Source organism: Drosophila navojoa, chromosome 2, assembly GCF_054131105.1.
Source record: "Drosophila navojoa isolate 15081-1374.11 chromosome 2, UAZ_NAV_1.0, whole genome shotgun sequence".
Lineage (NCBI taxonomy): Eukaryota > Metazoa > Arthropoda > Insecta > Diptera > Drosophilidae > Drosophila > Drosophila navojoa.
In genome coordinates, this window is record NC_142890.1 from 4787784 (window position 1) to 4807295 (window position 19512).

General features: G+C 39.4%; 1 protein-coding gene across 2 annotated transcripts; it reads left to right on the forward strand.

Annotated features, from left to right (window-relative positions):
- Window positions 1-649: 649 nt before the first annotated feature.
- On the forward strand, window positions 650-19064 carry beat-Vb (beaten path Vb). 2 transcript variants are annotated; one of them, XM_089263141.1, is made up of 6 exons: window positions 650-842; window positions 12203-12356; window positions 15286-15494; window positions 17859-17992; window positions 18058-18382; window positions 18591-19064. In XM_089263141.1, exons 1-6 carry the CDS (start codon window positions 665-667, stop codon window positions 18800-18802), a joined length of 1212 nt encoding a protein of 403 aa, XP_089119267.1. In that variant the 5' UTR covers window positions 650-664; the 3' UTR covers window positions 18803-19064. The 2 variants fall into 2 exon arrangements, with proteins under 2 accessions (XP_089119267.1, XP_017953606.1); XM_018098117.3 differs by lacking the exon at window positions 650-842 and adding an exon at window positions 3907-4148.
- The last annotated feature ends 448 nt before the right edge of the window (window positions 19065-19512 follow it).

Sequence of the window (19512 nt, forward strand, 5' to 3'; positions counted from 1 at the left end):
ACATATTGCATTGGACTTATTCATATCCTATTAGACAACAACAATTTGCATTCCAGCTGAATTGGAAAATCAGATTGAGCCTGCAAATGTTAGTCAAATTTAAATGACCTTTTGTATATATTTTATACAAATACATATTCGCATTTCCAACTTACATAATTTCATACATTTTTCTCTATTTTTTATAAATTTATAAATTTATAAACTTTTTGTTTACAATTAAATCAACTTTATTTTCATTTCTCTCTTGCATACCAATTAGAATTCAACCTGATTCCCACTAACAGCCAGTCACTGTAACGCTTAACAGCGCTGTTTAAACTCTCCACTCACTGTTAGTGTAACAGTGCTGTTAGTCAACAGCGCGACAAAGCGACAAATGCTCTTTGACGAGAGCAGAGCTCAAGAGGCAGTAGACGCGCCCAAAAAGAGACGACGACGCAGGCCTTGTCAAATGCTCCCATGATGCTCGTTAAACGACAGCAGCCGAAGACAGCCCGAGCCGAAGCGTAGGCAGAGCACAGCCGAAGCAGCGGCCGCTACGCAGCATCGATGTATGTGTTGTCAAAGAGTTGCCAGCTGATGCTCTTTCGACGCTGGCGTCGCCGTCGACGTCGACGTTGGCAGCAATGCACGAGGACCGCAACGGAATCCAGGACAGGACATGGATTTTACATACGGGACTTGGCTTGCTGACATCGCTGCCGCAGCCGCCGCAGCAGCCGCAGCCTCGCAGCGCTACGCAACGCCAGCTGGCCGTGGCCCCAGCCGAAGCGCGTCAGTTAGACGGCAACTTTTGTGGGACACGGTGCGTGCGGACGGACGGACGAACGGGCATAACGGTGAGCGCAGAGGCACACGGTGTGGCCGACCGACGAAGAAAGCGCGTAAAAGGCTAACAAAAACAAAAACGAACTAAGAAGAGGAAGAAGCAGAAGAAAACAAAGACAAATAACAAACGATTACAAGCATGTGCATATGTGTGCGTGTACATGCATGAGTGTGTGTGTGTGTGTGTGTGAATGGAAATTATGCATTTATGCAAATGCAAAAAATAGAGGAAAAAAACAACAACAACAAAAATTTTGCCGACTGTTGCGCAAGGCTTATAAATAAATATATCAAAAGGGCCAACAAACTGTGCCATGAACTCAATGTGTGCGTCTATATGCAGGTACATGTGTGTGTGTGTGCTTGAGTGTGTTTGTCTGTGTTTGTGTGTCACTTATGCCAGTCAATGAAATGTTTGTTAATTATTAAAATGCCTGTGCATTACGTTGCCATTAAGTAATTAACTTAGATTCAAGCACAGCCCAAACAGCTGTGTGTGAATGTGTGTGTGCTCGTATATATGTATGTGTGAGTGTGTGTGTGTGTGTGTAGTTCGTTTAAGCATCAAGTTTGTGTGGCCCTTGCTTATGCGTTATTTTAGTGGACAGCAAACAAACACAAGCACACGCACACACATATGCATATGTATGTGTTTGTGTGTGTGTGTGTGTGTTAAGTACATAGATATGTAGCAACTGTCTTTAGTGCACGATTGAAATGCAAATGTTTGCATTAAGATTTCTAGCTAAATTGACAGAATTTAAGTAGCATAAAAGAGAGTGAGTGAGAGAGAGATAGAAAGAGAGAGAAGAGAAGAGAAGAGAAGAGAAGAGAAGAGAGTTTATTTAATGAATATATGCGTGCCATTCATTTAAATAAAGTTCAGCAATATGGAAAAATGAAAGTAAATATATTTATATTGCAATTATCTTTAGCTGCAAATGAAATTAGCCTTAGCACACCTGCAAACACCAGCACACCTGCAGGCACCTGTACTCTTAGTAGGCAGCAGCAACAGCAGCAGCAGCAGCAAAAACAAATTAACTAAGAAGCCAGCTCAAGCTGCTCGCCACTGTTATTAAAAATAAAATGCTGCCGATGCTGGCAAAGAACTTTGCCACGGCAATTTTAATAAACGCGTCAATGAAACCAAAACAATGATGACAGCAACAGCAGCAGCAACAACAGCAACAACAACAACAACAAGTCAAAGTTGACGACAAGGCAGCACAAAAAGAAGCCACAATTTGATTAGAGCATTAAAGGACTTTATGCCACAAAGCCTGAAGCGCCACAGGCGGGGTGGGGGCTTGGCGCTCGGACAGTGCTGCGGCTGTGTGTGGGTTAGGGGCACGCTGGGCGTGGGGCGTGACTCGCTGCCGCCTGTTGGCCAAACAGCAACTGCCACTGGCCCCAATGGACAAGCGCCGCAGACAAAGTTGCCGCCTGCCACATTTTCATTTTCATTTTCAGTTCGTTTCTCATTCCCTCCATGCCTCTACCCCCCCTCTCTCTCTCTCTATCTTTCTCACTCAGTCTATTTTTAGGCCACAAGAAAAAATGTTTCAAAACTGTCAACGTTTAAATAACGCTGACAATGACAATAAACAAATGCAATGCACGACAACAACAAAATAACAAAACAGAACAAAGCAAAAACAAAAATAACAAAAACAAAAGCCAAACTTTATTATATAGGGTGCAAAAGCAAGGCGATGATAGAGAGAGAGAGAGCGAGAGATAGCCGACTAGAATATACTCTGCTGTTAGACGAGGACTGCCTACGAAGTTAGTCAATTTTATAGATAGATAGTTAGAGGCATTGCATACATATCATCATATACATAGGTAGGCGTGTTGCAATCAGATCTATTGATACAATTCAGTTTTTCCTTAATCAAATTTTTAGTCCTGTATGAATTGTTATAAGATATGCGTGTGTCGGGCCTTTATTGTTTTCTATATTTCTCAATTTTCCGCTCTATCACCCACTTTCTGTAGCTCCCTCTTTCTCTCTTTTTTTGTTTGCCTCTCTCAGTCTCTCTCTATCTCCCTCGATCTCCTCTTCTCTGTTTTCATTACCGCCTTTCTATCCCTTTCTCTATTATATCCATCTATAGATTGCTCTCTTTCTCTCTCTCTCTCTCTCTCTCTCTCTCTCTCTCTCTCTCTCTCTCTCTCTCTCTCTCTCTCTCTCTCTCTCTCTCTATACGTATGTACATAGCTATCTCTAGTTTCTATATCACACACTCACTATATCTCTCTCTATGTTTCGCTCACTTTCTATCTATCTCTGTCTCTCTCTTTCTCTATTTCGCCATTTCTTTCCATATTTATACATACATATATAAGTCTCTCTCGATATCTTTCCTTCAGACTATTACTGTCTCTCTCTCTCTCACTCACTCTTTGTATATATCGTTATCTCTTTATCTCACTCTCCGTTGTGTATTTTCCTCTGTATTTTCCTGTTTTTCTATATCCATCTCGTTCTAGTTCTTCCTATCTTTCTCTTCATATCGCCCTCATGGAATTCCTTCTTCCTCTATATATTTTCCTATCTCTCTCCCTCTCTCTCTGTCTTAACCGCTCTCTTTCTCTGTCTATATCCATATCTATTTCATTCATTCTCTCACTTTTATAAGCCCCCTCCCACTCCACTTTCTCCGTCAAGTCAAAGTTCAGCACTCTCCCTCGATCATATCTACTTTAGATCATGCGACAGAGCATATACAAAAGTCTGAGCCAAAACTTTCTAAAAGCCGGACACAATAGACCACGAGCAAGTGTAAGTGTAAGTGTGTGTGTGTGTGCGTGTGTGTGAGTGTTTGTGTGTGTGTGGGTGTGTCTGCTGTCTCAGTACGCCGCACTTTGACGCCAAAAAACTTTTCAAATTTAATAACCTTAAAACACAGCGACCAACAAAAGAAAAAAAAAAAAACAAAAAGCATAAAAAAGCGGAATTTGAGAAAAACTAAACGCCAGCAGCGAATGCTGAATATTGTTTTCTTTTTTGGCCAGCAAGGACTCGGCGCTTGTTTCGATTTGTTGGCCTGTTAATGGCACTTGTCGATATTGAAACAAACACAGATATAGATGTAGATATAGACATAAATATATATAGAGAGACATACATAATCATAGTGCAAAGTAATATGTTTGAAGATTGTACGGCAAACAGAGCAAAGCAGAGAAAATTGATTTGAAAATATGCCGGACGGAGAGTTTTCGCATGCGACAGGACCTGGGCCAAGGATCGCATAGAATGGATAATGCTGGCTGCTGGCTGCTGCAGCTGGGCATCTATATGCTGCTGGGTAAGTTTAAAGTCGAGGCTTTAGTCGGGGCCCGGACCCGGCGGACCCGCTGGCTCTCATAATAATAATAATAAAAATATTTGAAACTTTTCATTTTATTGCCTTTTGCTTTTAATCCCTTTAAGCTGTTCAACCTTTTTTACGACAAGCTCGACGACGTGGCCAACTTTGCGGTTGACTTGAACACACGCACACAGACACACACACACGCACACGCACACAGAGAGAGACAGAGTGGGCCCTGACCCTTCAATGGCGACACCATGAAAAGTCATTTAGGCATTTCCGTTTCCGCTTTGCGCTTTTGTGCACTTGCCTTTTGTGGCCACTGTGACCCAAACTCTAAAATTAGCATAGCAATAAATATGTGCTGTTGTTGTTGCTGTTGTTGTTGTTGTTATTCGTATTTTGTAAATATGGGCGAGACCGCAGAAATTTATGCAAATTTCATGCGACCAAATTGTTTTTTAAATACACTTTCAATTATTGCGCCCCACAAATGAAATCCCACACACACAGAAATCTCACTTGAATAACAATTATTGATTACGCCAATTATTGCGCTCATTATTCTTAAACATAGTCGCCATACTAAACTAGTTAGTATTGCTATCGAGGGAGAACAACAACAACAACAGCAGCTGCAGCTGCCCGCTGAAATGTTTTAGTAATTGAATTTCTCGGCGTCCTTTCTGTCCCCAGTTTTCCATTTTCCCAACGCCATTTGTCGAAGGCAGAGGCGTGGCAAACGTTGCTGACAGCGCGCAGCTGAAGCAAACACAAAATCAGCTCAAAGTATTCAACTCCTTCGCTTCGAATGCATTCGAGACAAATGTCTACGAAATGTAAATAGAATTTTAAATATCTCTTCAGGCTGGGCTAATAATTAAACAGCTCCAGCTGAAATGCACTTTTTGACAGCCAAACTGATGAGTTTGAGCAGATATAGAGATTAATATTGTAAATAATTTATAGAGAAAAAAAAAACAAGAAAGGGCTGTTAAGTCTTAGAAGACTTTACTCTAAAATGGACTGAGGACCTTTTCAATTGTCAAATTTGCAATTTTTAATCCAAAATTAAAATGCAATCACATCATATAAGTGTGATGGCTGTTGAAGGCAGAAGGAGGCATGGCAAGGAACATAAAGTATATCTATTCTTGATTAAGGCCACGAATTGAGGTCGTCTGCCTGTCTGGCCATACGTTCATCAGCCCTTATATGGGAATACGTTGATCTCAGAATCTTTAATAGGTTAATTACTGGATAGGAAGTGAGGGTTTTGACCTGACATCTTTTAGGGTTCTACTAAAAAAAAAAAAAAAAATGATTGCTGTTCTCTTTTTAGTTTCATTAATTCGACTAGAAATTCATTTTTTATTTATTTTTCGTTTTATTGCTTAAAAGCCCTATCAAAAATCAGATATAAGGTTATATATCGCTTATATTTAAAGCTAAAGTCTTCAAATTTAGCATTAATAATTACATTAAAGCTATTACTACTTATACTAAAGCTAAAGTCTTCAAATTTAGCATTACTAATTACAAATTAAAGCTATTAATACTTTACTACTATTTTAAACAAACAACAAATTAAAGTTTTTAATAGTTTACTATTAATTTACTGCATATTTTTTAGCCTTTTTTTTGTAAATTCATTTATTGCGGCTTTTGAGTCTATTTTATATAATTTGTTTCAAATTTTTCATATAAACTCATTACTACTATTACGCTGCATTCTTTTTTAACTTATTTAATATTTTTTAAATTTGTAAATATTCATGATTTTTTTATAAACGAAAACAGTCATAGCCAAAACTAAGTTATGTAAAAAAAACTATTTTGAATGAACCAAACATTAAAATATTTCATCAAAATTAAATTTGTACATCAACAACTTTATTCGAAGCATATTTTAGCTTTTGCTCTAACTTTTTTCACATATATAAAATCATAAGTATTTATAAATATAAATAATATTAAATAGATTAAAAAGAATTTCTAAGGCATTGTCGAACTGAATGAGAATCAATGCAAAGGCAGGCACACACAGACACACACACACACACGCATACAAATTTGCATAGTTTTTTCTTATGCATTGTTTAAAGTATTTAGGACCAGCTGGAAGTATTCGAAGGACATTCCAGCCAGGACAAGGCAGCCGTAGACGCGAGAGCGAGAAAAAAGAATTTACATAAAGGAAACATAAATGTGACAATTTCATTTTGGAGTACGCCTTAAAGGATTTAGCCCCAAAACACAAAGAGACAAACACACAAACAAACACACACAGACACATACACAGACTGAGGGGCATAAAAACTTGCGCTATATTTTATTTGCACTTTTCTAAAAATTTATAGACGCTTTTAAAATTTACAGCGGCAGCCAAAGAGTGAGCCGAGCTGCCGGCAAAATAAATATTTGGCTACAAGTGCGTGGGTGTGCGATGGGCGTAGTGGGCGTGGTGGGCTGACTTGCTGACAGTTCGGCACTCGACTGAGTCGCCAGCCTCAAGTGCCATAAAGTTGATTTAAACAAATTGCCTATTTTACAAGTGTCTTCAATTTTATTAAGTGTGCGATTTGGCTGGCTGAAAGTAAATTATGTTTGCGCCCCTCCCACCAATTGCAATTGTGTGCGTGTGCGCGTGTGTGTGTGTGTGTGTGCATGTATTTTTATTGTAAATTCCTGTAAATTGTTTAGCTGCGCCGGGCGTGGCCAAAAAACTGACACTAATGTCTAGCGGATGTGGCATGCAGCAAAGCCAACAGCCGCAGCCAATGTGGAAAATCAAGTTTCAACTTTGACGTTTCGCATGGCTCTAGCTGATGCTGATGCTGCTCCTGCTGCTACTCCTGCTGCTGCTGCTCCTACTCCTGCTGCTGCTGCTCTTGTTGTTGTTTGGCTTAAATCCCATTTGCTATGCAGCAGCCATAACAACAACAACAACAACAACAATAGCAATAGCAGCTATGGAATCTCAGCTCTAGCTTAACGCTCGTCGCATAGTTGGCCAGACAGCAGCTACGGCTATTTATTTTATTTTAGCTTCCTTTTTTTTGGCTTTTTTTTTAGTGCCATTTAGCTGCTCAATTGTTGTTGTTGTTGTTGTTGTGCGCAACTACGCTTTAGTGAGATTAGCATCTTTATTTGTGTTCGCCTGCCACAAGCTCAACTCCAGCTGAAAAGAAACTCAAATCAGATTGCATCAACTAGCGATTGAACAGCTAAGTGATACCCCTTAAGCAGCAAAGTGTAGTCTAAGACTAATGTAGGGTTTTCCGCTTTTCATAGCTGAACAACTATAGAGCCTAGAGAAATGTTTTTTAGGCCTTTTTTGATTTATCGATTTTTATCGAAATTTTCTTAAGTGAAAATAACAACATCAAACAAAGTTGTTAATAGAATTTAGCTATACAACATATAAAGCTTTAGATCTTTTCTAAATCTTTCTTTTTACATTATAAACAATCCTTTTTATTATTTACAATCGATATTTATCGATTGAAGTTTTTATCAGGTCAAATAATTGTTGAGATAAGCCAGATAGAAGTATTTATGATATGATATATATGATATGATATTTGTGTTAACGTTTTCAACAAAAAGTTATAAGGCTCATCCAATGCTGAAATCAATATTTATCGAGATAAGACATTGACGGAGCAAAAACTAAAGAGCTTCCAAATAAATACGTCATTCTAATATACCTACGCCCTATGCAAAAAATCGATATTTATCATTTATGAGCAAAGCTGAAACTTCTTAAGAGCTTATTAAACTCGACCCCGCCAGAATATATGTATCTAAAGAGGTCAACTTGCTTAGACTCGTGTACAAAATTAGCCAGACTTCTGCTGCCTGACATTCATCAAACATTTATGGCACTTTATAAGTTCGACGCGCTGCTCAAGCACTGCCTATACTTACAGGGTATGGATATTCGAAGGAAAAGAGAAAACGCCAAGGCAAAGCCAAAACAAACAAGCGCTCGGACTGCGGCGTGGTGCTCGAAGCGTTTGTCGCATTTATATGCAAATTATAGATGCTTGGCATTTCTTTATGCTGCGGGCCGTGCAGATTTGTCTGCGCTGGCGTTTATCGTAAGCGCGGCGAACGGTTCTTTCGGACTCGCAGCCAAGGCTGCAGCAACTTTTGTGTGTTGCCTACTTTTCAGGGCACGCAATTTGCATTATCCACTCAACGTGGAGTCAAGCGCAGAGAACTATGCGCTGCATGCCTTAAATAAAATGTACAGCAGCAACAACAACAACAACAATTGAAGCATCAGCAGCAGCTATAAAAAAAGAAGGGAAAGTCTGGCGACTTTCTTTAGGCACTTTCACGGTTACCGGAGAAGGAAAATCCTTGCTTCGTGCTGCGCCTTGCTTTTGTAAGCCACAAGCGAACAGCTGTGCAACAATCAGCCAAGCAAACAGACAAAGCATCAGACAACCTGCTCTACCTATACATAAGTAATACCCACACACACACACACACACACACACACACACACACACACATGTCGAGTTGACGACAACAGCAAGAATCAAATTGAGGTCTTGAATTGCCATCGGAGTTGTTTGGCGTTGTTAGGCAGCAAAAACTTTGCTCAAGTGCGTTGATTGCCATGCAAAAAAGTTGCCTCTTCCTGGGCTATTTGATGTACTTATTTAAATACCCTGTGCTGTGCCTGTGACAGCCTTTGTGTGCAGCATGGGGTAGTTCGGCATAAGGCAAATCAAATTTTATATATACAAACTTGTTTGAATTTAATTCAAATTTATTTAATTAAATTAATTATATTATTTATTAAATTATTAATTTTTAAATTAATTATAATATTTAATAATATAATTATAGAGCACTAATGTCAATAATTTATTTAAATAAATGAATATGAAATTTTTAGAAAGTTGAATAAAAGTACTTTTAATAATTTATTTAATATTATTTATTTAATTTTTGTTTAATTTATAAAGAATTAAGTAAAATATATTTTAAGTTTTAGCTTTTTCTTACAACTCAACTATTTGATACACAAAATGACAAGAAAATAAATATTTTATTTAGCTTTATTACAAATGCTATCAGTTTAGATAAATAAATAATAATAATGCATAAATTATGTAAATTTAATATTACAACTTATATAATAAATAAATAAATGAAAATATTACATTAGTTTTTCAAGATATTGTTTAAACGTTCTGATAAATTAAGGACAATATTATTTTATTTTATTTTTATTTTATTTATTTTTTTTTATATTTATTTATTTTTATATTTTTATATATATATTTTTTTTTTTTGCTTTTTTTTTGATAAGATAATTAAGTCTTATAAAAATAGGCAACAAAACATAAGGGAATTAAATTTTTTTTTTATGTACCAATAAATTTAACTTTTTAATATTGAATATTAATATTGAAGCTATTATTATTTTTTTTATTATGATTATTACTTTTGGATTTTTTCGCAAATTTAAATTTAATCATATAGCAAATGTTTAAGACTTTTGATTTAATTGTAGTTAAAATATATATGTATTTATATATATAATAAATTATTTTTTGTTAAAGTGCCAATTAAGCATTATCTGCTTGAGAGTGGAGAGCTTTTCAACGGATTAAATTTTTATTTTAAAAAGAGTATAGTATTATTAATTTAATGTAAAGTATTTATTCAGAGAGTTCTTCAAAAGCATTAAAGTACCGTTAAGTGATATATGTATAAATTATTTCAAGGGTATTAGCTGGAAGTAAGCCTTTGAAGCTGCCGCTGTTTGCTATGCGCACACACACACCCACCCACACACACATGCATATATAAATTTATATATGAAGAAGAAATAGTCTTACCTGCTTGGTCACAGATACAGCTGTCATGCTTTCTGCCACGCAACTGAACTTTTACCGCCCACCTGTGGTACACCTACGCCTCCATCCAACTCAGTGAGCATGTGTTGGTGTGTGTGTGTTGGTGTGTGTGTGTGAGGCTGTCATTAAGCTGCGGTTGCCGCTGCCATTTGCAAATGTGTTTGCCATTGTCGTTGTTATCGTCGTTGTTGCTCTTGTTGCTGTTGTTGTTGTTGTTGTTTCATGTTACTGCTAGTCAGCAGCTTTGACATGCTTCAAAGGAGTCGTGTCACACTCAGCACACGCTTTGCATGTATGTGTGTGCGTGTGTGCAGCATGCAGCAGCGGCAGCAGCAGTTCCGCCTCTTTGTCGTCTAGGCTAGGCACTTTTGTTTGTTTGTCTATTGAAACTTTAAACAAGTTTCTCAGTTTGTTTGCTGCCATTGACAAGGCATAAAACAGAATGCAAAGCTCACATTACGGCCGACAGTCGACGGGCTGCAATCTGTCGCGCATTATAAGAAAGTATCTCTATCTATCTCCGCTCTCTCTCTCTCGCTCTCTCTCTCTCTGGTTTTCAATCTGTAACGGTTACAAGGTAAGCACACTGCATAGACATCTTAAAGAAGTTATGTTGTTTGTGGCAGAAAACTTTTTTGCTGCCACACCTCAAGTTATTTCAACTGTAAAGTGCAACAAATTAAATTCACGAGAGATGCGGCTGCTGGTGGTGCTAGTGGTGCTGGTGGTGCTTGTTGCTGCCGCTGTTGCCTAATGCCATTTGCAGCAACAAAAATTATGCAGACAAGTTGCAAATTGTCGTCGTTGCTTGGCATTAAATTGTTGCTTATCATGCGGCACAGCGCTGCTCTCCGATGCAATGCGGCAACTGCTGTGCGAATGCGACGAGACATGGCCAAGATTATGGAAATTTATCAACAACTTTTTCAGCTGGCGCATGTTGCAGTTGCAATAAGCAGTTGCCACAACAACAACAACAGCAGCAACAGCAACAATTTCAGCTAATGATATTAACCACTTTTTTCTTTTGTTGTTGTTGTTGTTACTGCCATTTCCTCTTCAGCTGTCTGTTTGCACTTAAAAACGTTCCGCAAATTGTAAAAACCCACGCGCGGTTTCATTCTCGTTGTTGTTGGCTGAAAACGTTTAGCAGTTGTTGTTGTTGTTGTCGTTGTTGTTGTTGTTGTCCCCTTTCCTTTTCCTCGTTCGTTCTTTTTTGTTGCTGTGTCATTTCAGATGTTGAGCATTTTTACAAGTTCATTCAATTAGAAGTTGTGCGTCAGTTTTTTTCCGTTGCACAATTTGTCTGCTTCGCGTTTTCTCCGTCAGCCTCCCCCCCTCCTCCAGTCTTTCTCGCCATCTCTGTGTTCTGCTTAATTTCTTTTTATGTTAATTTATCTACCCAACATTAAGTTCTCCTTTTTTCACTCGCCTAATGTACTTAACTCTTTAATCACTTTAAACATAGAAAAGCATTTTATTGTAGCTTCAACTGCAAAACACTTTAGAACCTTTCTATGCGCTTCTCAGACTGGCTAAATGAGCTTGGGATTCAATTTAATCCTAATGAATATTTTTTATTAAATTCTTGTTCGAGCTATACGGTATTATATACTGTAGTTATCAAAGATTTTCCACCAAGAGCAAGAGGACACACAATGTTATCAAAGCTGACAGATATATGCAATACAATAACAAGCAATCCCCTTTATATTTACCTATAAATATATATATTTTTTCAATATTTATAGAAGTAAATGTAAATGCATATAAATATTACAAGATTTCAAACAATTTGAATACATTGAAGGCTTAAATATTGAAATAACCCATATGGAGCAATTAGCATTTGACTCAGCACACGGAATACATATTTATGAAATGCAATCTGACCTTTTTTTCATTGCGATTATAAACTCTGATGAAGCTTTATTTATGCTATGCAAACTCACGCACACACACACACAAATGCAAAAATGTTCGTTGCGTTTTTCGCTATATATTTTGTGCAGCATTTTTATGACATTTTTCATCATTTTATCTGACGTTGTTTTTTTTTTTTTTTATCGAGCTGCTGCCGGCAGCTGCTGGCTGCTGTTTACCTCACATGCGCCATCTCGCTCACACTCACACATTAGCGTGTCTCTATCTCTGTTTCTCTTTTGGCAGCTATGCGACGCATTCAGTGTCTACTTGTGACTGACATCAATGTGCCACAAATTGTTGATTTTCGTGATAACGTGACATTATCCTGCAGCTATGACATAAGTGGTCACACGTTAAATTCGGTTAAGTGGTACAAAAACGACGGCGAGTTTTTTAGGTAAGTACACAAAAGTGCGCGCACACACACACACAGAGAGAGAGAGGGAGAGAGTCTGTGTGTGTGCGTTTATAATTTATGATATTTATTTTGTTATTTTTGCGAAGGCTGCGCAGCTGTCAAATGCATCAAAATCTGTGCCATAGCCCTGGGCGTAACGCCCGCTCTCACTCGTAACCAGTTTCAGCCACACCCACACAGCCCACAGACACGCACACACACACACATACACAGCGAGAATTGCCACATAAATATGTTCATTGTCATGCGACTTTCTTGCCTAATGAATTATTAAATAAATTAATTTACGTTGGTTCGTTTATGCGTTGGCAAATTAATTTAAATGTCCTACCATATGAAATACACTGTTGTGGTTGGCCCCATTTTGGGTTTATAGGCTTTTCGCCGTGCAGCTCGGCTCGGCTCGGCTCGCCTCAACTCGACTCGACTCGGCTTGCTCGACAACAGCAGCCATCAGTCACTTGCGTATTTTAACCTTTGCACGTACGTGGCAGCAGCAGCAGCAGCAGCAGCCAGACAGGCGACAACAAAGCCAACTAATTGCTATAGGAGCTGATATCTGTTCAGGAGCTGTGCCAGAGGCAAGCTGAAATGATTATTAAATGCCAAATTGACCTCAAGACGACCATTTCAAATAGTGAATATGCAATCAGAAGAGGAACACAGACATTAACATCATTATTAAATTGCCACACATAAATTATAATCATCATCATAATCATCGTCGGCCCTCCCCGATGGAAGTTAGTTACATGCATGCACATACGAATGTATGTGTGTATGTATGTATATGTGCACGTCTGCAAGTATTTGCACTGCAGCGTAATGAAAAATCTCAAGTGACTGCTTCGCGTTTTGCTTAATTAAAAATGAGAATGAGTAGCGCTTAGGTGCTTTGCACACACACAGACACACACACACACATATCTGACTACAACCCCAAGTAAGTAATAAGGGGAGGGTTGACTGCTAAGCGAAAGTTTTAATTAGACAGCAGGAACAGCCGTTGTTGCAGCGGCAGCGCCAACAGCAACAGCAGCACATGAAAAGTCAACTCTGGCCAATTGCAATTTTACTTGCACTTGTAATGCAACTGCAAATTAATGTAAACAAAAAACTTTAAAATGCTAAAACATGCGCAATATATATACAGTTTTATATATATATAAATATATATAAATATATATATATATGTATTTTGCGAGCTTGATGCACAAACAACGCCAACATTGGCTCAAAGCTAGAAATTTGCGCACTGCAAGCAAAGAAACTTTCAATTGGTGTCATTTTTATAATGGTGCAAGAGAGAGATGGCGCACTAGTTACTTTAGCAGAATACAAACATTAGCCAGTATATAAATATTTGTCTTCTCCTTTTTGACTGCAGGTCAAATTCGTGTATTTACCCATGGCAGTTAGAGCGGTCATTCTTTGCAGCGCTAGCTACCTGTCACGCTTGCACTTATGAAGAGCTGCAGCGTCGCACTATTCTAAGCTGCACTGATCGCAGGCTTGTACGTAACATACGGCTGTCTCGCTTGCTCAAGTGCTTCATATTCAAAAAGCGCCTTCATTGGTCAATATCAATTTGTCTTTTATGTCTTTAATTTTTTCCGCAATTAGAGTATATTTATCTCCCTCTCTCACACTCCTTTTAGTATTCACTGTAAATCTTGTATATAATGTGCTAGGCGCCAATTAAGAGGCAAACTCAGTTGAATCTACCAACAAAAAAATAAATTGATATACAATTAACTTTAGTTGAGATCTGCTATCTCGTGTAGTTTATTTTATCGTAGTATTTATTGGCTTTGCACATCAAATATGTGAAAAACTAAGTGGAAAATAGGCATTAAACACAACACACAGACCATAATAGCTGCCACAAAGCCCATGTAACGAGTCGCGGCCACAAGCCCAAAAAAGGCAAAGGCAAACGCAACAAGAGCAAGCAAGCCAGTTTATATTGCTTATCAAATTTGTTGATTTGCTGCCACAGCAGCCGGCATCTAAGCCGCAAATAATTCGACCCATCCCTCCCGCTCAAGCAGCCCATCAGCCCAGTCTATCGTCTTGCGTAACAGCTTGCCCAGTCTCGGACAAGCAACAAACGCCAGCTTACGCCTATTAACAAGTAGCGCACAAAGCGACTTATCAACACCACAACAGCCCACAAAAGTTGAGAGCATTTTTTCGCTCTCTCTCTCCGTCTCTCTCCCTCTCTCTCTCTGTAATACCGAGTGGAGACAGCGAAGTGGGGCATAGTTAGCTAATCGAAATGTGACAGTAGCCAATGCACACATACACACACACACATACACACACACACACACACATACACACACACATACACACACACACACACACACACACACACACACACACACACACACGCAGATTGCAGAGTATTTGAGCGTCGAGCACACTCTGGCATATCGCACTTGTTTATTTATGTGCTATGGCCACTTTTGTTGTTCGACGTTGAAGAAGTTTTCCACTTGAACACTTTTGTTGTAGATTTATCCGCAGATAGATTCAATATATATTTGAGGGATTAATGAGCAACAATCTACAATACAAAAACGAATTGAAGAAATCGCCCAGCCACACCCACACACACACTCACACATACACACACACACGCACAGAGCTGAGTGCATGTGCCGGCACTTGTGTGTGAAAAATCTCCATTTCCTGGCCTCGTTTCGTTTATGGCTTGAAAGCTTTTAGTGTGCCTTTTGGGCCGATTATCAGCTGACCAGGCAGGCAGGCACCGAAAAAGGACAGTAAATGGCAGCTGGCACAATTTGCGGCCAATTTGCCGCTGCTCAAAGAAAACCCTTTAGGCCAACTAACCGTCTCTCTCCTTCTCTCTCATGCTCTGTCTCTTTCTACCAATAACATACAGATATGCGCCGCTAATGCAGACCGTTTTTCGCAAGTTCCCGGTGGCGGGCGTGCAATTGATCGATAACAGCTACGAATGCAATGAATCCTCGTGTCGTGTGGACTTGAATTTATTGGGCATCAAATCGACGGGCGTCTACAGGTGCGAAGTGTCCGGCGATGCGCCGCACTTCAAGCTCTCCGAGCGCACGGCCAACATGAGCGTTGAGGGTAAGTTTTCACCAAGCCGCGCACCACGGTGCGTATACGTAATAAAATTCAATTTCAATTGTTTGTCTTAAATTAAAGTGCATGCATGCATGCATGCATATTTGTTTGTATGAGTGTGTGTGTGTGTTTGTGTGTGTGGGTGCGTATGTAATGCAAATATTTTTACCGCTATCCATCGGCAAATGCCCGTTGCGCTGCCGCACAGCATAAACCAAGTAAAATGTGTAATTTCCGTGATATTTTAATGGTAAACAACATGCAAAGAAAACGGCAAGGAGCATGCAGAGTGCGCGAGCGAGAGAGACAAAGAGCAAAAGCCGTTTGCATACATATATGCCAAAGTGGCTTGCAACAACGTGCAGCGCGCAACGTGCCGCATGCAACGGCCAGCAACACGCACAGGATAAGCAGCCCGGCAGCAGGATGTATTCGCGCAAGAAACAAGCCAGCGAGCAGCCAGCGAGCTCTGAACGTTTTCATAAAATGTAACCAAGAGATGCATGTGATTCGCATCCCTAGCCACACACACACACACACATACACATGCACATAGACAGTGCAGTTACACTGAGAGTGATGCTGGGCAGGCAACAAGAGCGCTGGAATAGCGCACAGGAATCGCGCTTGCTTGCCTCGAGTCTGCGGGTGTGCGGACCATGTGTATCTGTGTCTGTGTGTGTGTGTATGTGTGTGTGTGTTGTTGTGCGCCTCTGTGATTTACGGCAGCACTTTATGCTTAAAAAGGATATCGCTAAAATGAAAAGCTCCGCTACCGAGTGCCTCATGCCTCGTCCCCATGCACACACAGGATGTGTGTACGTATGTGTGTGTGTGTGTCTGTGGCCGAGTGTGTCTATGTGCCTCGTTTTTCCTCTTTTTATTTTCGCTTTTACTTTTGCCCACACACTCGCACACACACACTCACACGCAGCAGGATGTTTCTGCGCGCTCTGCATGTGTTTTATGATCATCTATTTTTTCGCTGATATAAAATAAATATCTTGTAGATGCGCGGCGTCGTACATGGTGTGCGTCTCGCTGCTGAAATATTTTTAAAAATTTATCAAAAGCAAATAGAGAAGTTGTTAAATAAACAACAGCAAGCAACGAGCACAACATAGACAACACAGCCTTAACGGCAAAGCAGGGCGCGGGCAGAGGCTAAGGCAGAGGCCGAAGCTGAAGCTGAAGCTGGAGATGGAACTGGGACTGAGGCTGGGGTCGTTCAACAAGCTGCAAAATTTGCATGTTTCATGCACGTTTAATATTAGCTTCGCAGTTGTCACTAATGCACTATTGCTACCTTATATAATCTGATTATTTTATTATGTCCTCTCGCCAGTCAAATGAAAAAAGATTTTCCGGCATTTTCGTCAAGAGCTTCCGTCTTTTTTATGTTCTTATATACATAAACTTTTACCCATTAAAGGCACAACTTAACTAAAATTTAAGAATTTTTTATTTAAATGTTGCTTCACATTTTTTTTTTTTTTTCATAATATATATTTAAATCTCGAGCTTATAAAGCTTGAAGACTCAAGCTGTATTTCGCTTAAGCGAGTCCTTTAATGCGTAAGGAAACTGTTTCAGGGCCAGTGACAAATGAAATTGCTTTTCATTTGCATTCATTAGAAGTGGCCAAGCCAACGACTTCTTAATGCACTACATAAAATTATCGTTAGCTTCATATTCTGGCACACTTTATATACATCGTTGTGTTTTTGTCTGTCTGCTTTCTTGCTGTTAACTTTGTAACTGACTTAACAAAACTTGGCAGAGCTCCAAATGATTCGTGCATACATTATATGAATCGAATTCGAATGAGTTTATAATATAGTAAAAAATTTATTTTATATGATCTTGTTCACCTCCTCCATTCGCTATCCTCTTTATCCGCTCAATTTTAGCATAACATTTTTCTGTCTTGCACCTTTACCTCAGGAATTCTGTTAACATTGCCTTCACTGTATAGTTAGCAGTGCAATGACAAACTTTAACAGTCCTGTTGTAGAAAATTAGACTATATAGTTATCTCACTCTAGCTTATGAGATCAAAGGGAAAGATCTGGCTCAATTAAAATCTGTTGCTGATAAACTTAATTCGCCATGCACAAAGCAAACACAACTGCTAAGGAAAATGTTGCGGGCTATAAATAGATTATAAAATTAAATTACTTAATTAAAATGACAATAAAACAAATATTCAAGCTATCTAAAAATCTGCTTCTTTCTATTCAATCTCAAATCTACAATATTTGATTATACTTGAATATTTTCGGCCACTTCAAAGCTTGTGTTTAAAGCTTAATTAATTATTAATCGCCGCCAACTCACCGTCATCTTCTATATTTTATTTCCACGCAGCGCTGCCTCAAAACAATCCGCTCATCAGCGGCTTCCACTCGATGTATCGTGAAGATGATTTCGTCCAGGTCAATTGTAGCACAGATTATTCCAGTCTGGTGACCACGATTAGCTGGTATATAAATGGCATCAAGGTGAGTGAGACGCCCACACAGACACACACACACACGTCGACAACTCAGCTGTCTATCTCATGCAGGCCAGCAAATTGGATCTGTTGCCCAGTGAAGAGACAACGATTACGGCACACGATTACAAGCTGCGGCGCATCGTCTCGCAGCTGAACTTTTATGCCAGCGAGCCGCGCTTCCAGCAGCCACAACTGCAGCGCCTGCAGCAGCAGCGACAACAACAGCAGCAACAACAACAGCAGCACAGGCAACAGAAGCAGCTGCAGCGACGCCTCGAGCTGCGCTGCGTGGCCGAGATCGGCAGCTATCCGCAGCTGACGCGCGAGTCCACGCTGCAGGCGCTGGTCATACGGGACGACATCGATCGCAAGAATCAGGAGCTGTACAAGTCAGGTGAGTGCATGCGACCGCAATTACAGTGCCCGGCAAAGTGATGTGCACACACACACAGCTGTGGCGGGCAGCTAATTAAAAATAAATGCCCATCCAAATGCCGACTGACAGGCGGTTGCCTATTTGGACCATTTACAAATATAAATAAATATAATTGCACGGCACCGCCGCTCACCTGCCATCGTTTGCATTACTACCCCTGCTCTAGGTGCGCCGCGGGTCGCTCTGCTCGGCGTTCAGCTGCTGCTGGCCGCGACGACCGCAGCGGCGGCAGCCATCGGCAGCGGGTTGCTCTGCAGGCCGCTGACATTTCAATATGGCGCCCGGAAGTTGACGCGCTGCAAAATGGCGACACGGACAGGTGCTACAAGTACAACAACAACACCAGCCGCAACTGCAATTTTTAGTTTTCACATTTAACTCGATCGGGTTTTATTCACATTTTTTGTGTTTGTAAACTGTTTTCTAGCTTTAAGCAACTGAAATGCACGTGAGAATTTACAACTACAACTGATATATGTATGTATATGTGTGTGTGTGTGTACATTGTACATTCGTACATCACTATGAGCATACCGTTATTTAACACACACACGATGTAAGCAAGCTAACCTGTGTAAATAGTCTATAAGTATGCGAGTACGCAATACAATTAAAGCTCATCAATAAAAATAAAACCAAATGCAAACGACGTGCGCTCGTTTCACTTCCTCGATTCCGGCTAAATAAATGTTGCATTTGCATGACCGACACGCCCACGCCACGCCTATTACCACAAAAATTGCCGCTAACTATGCTGTTGGCCTTTTGGCATATGCAGCGCCAGGGGGCATATGCGCTGGCAGCTTGAATATGAGCAAATATTAAAAAAGATACTTTTGTATCTATAAGATAGTTTTTTGTGGAGCAAGGTAAGTACGGAATCTGTGAATAAATATTATTGTTTTTATAGGGTATGTAAATTATATTTACTTTTTTTTTTCTTTTTTTTAATATTTATTATTTTTATTTATATTTATTATTTATTTTTATTTTTTTCTTATTTATTATTTATTGTTTATTATTTATTATTTATTATTTATTATTATTATTTATTATTTTAATTATTGATTTATTATTTATTATTATTA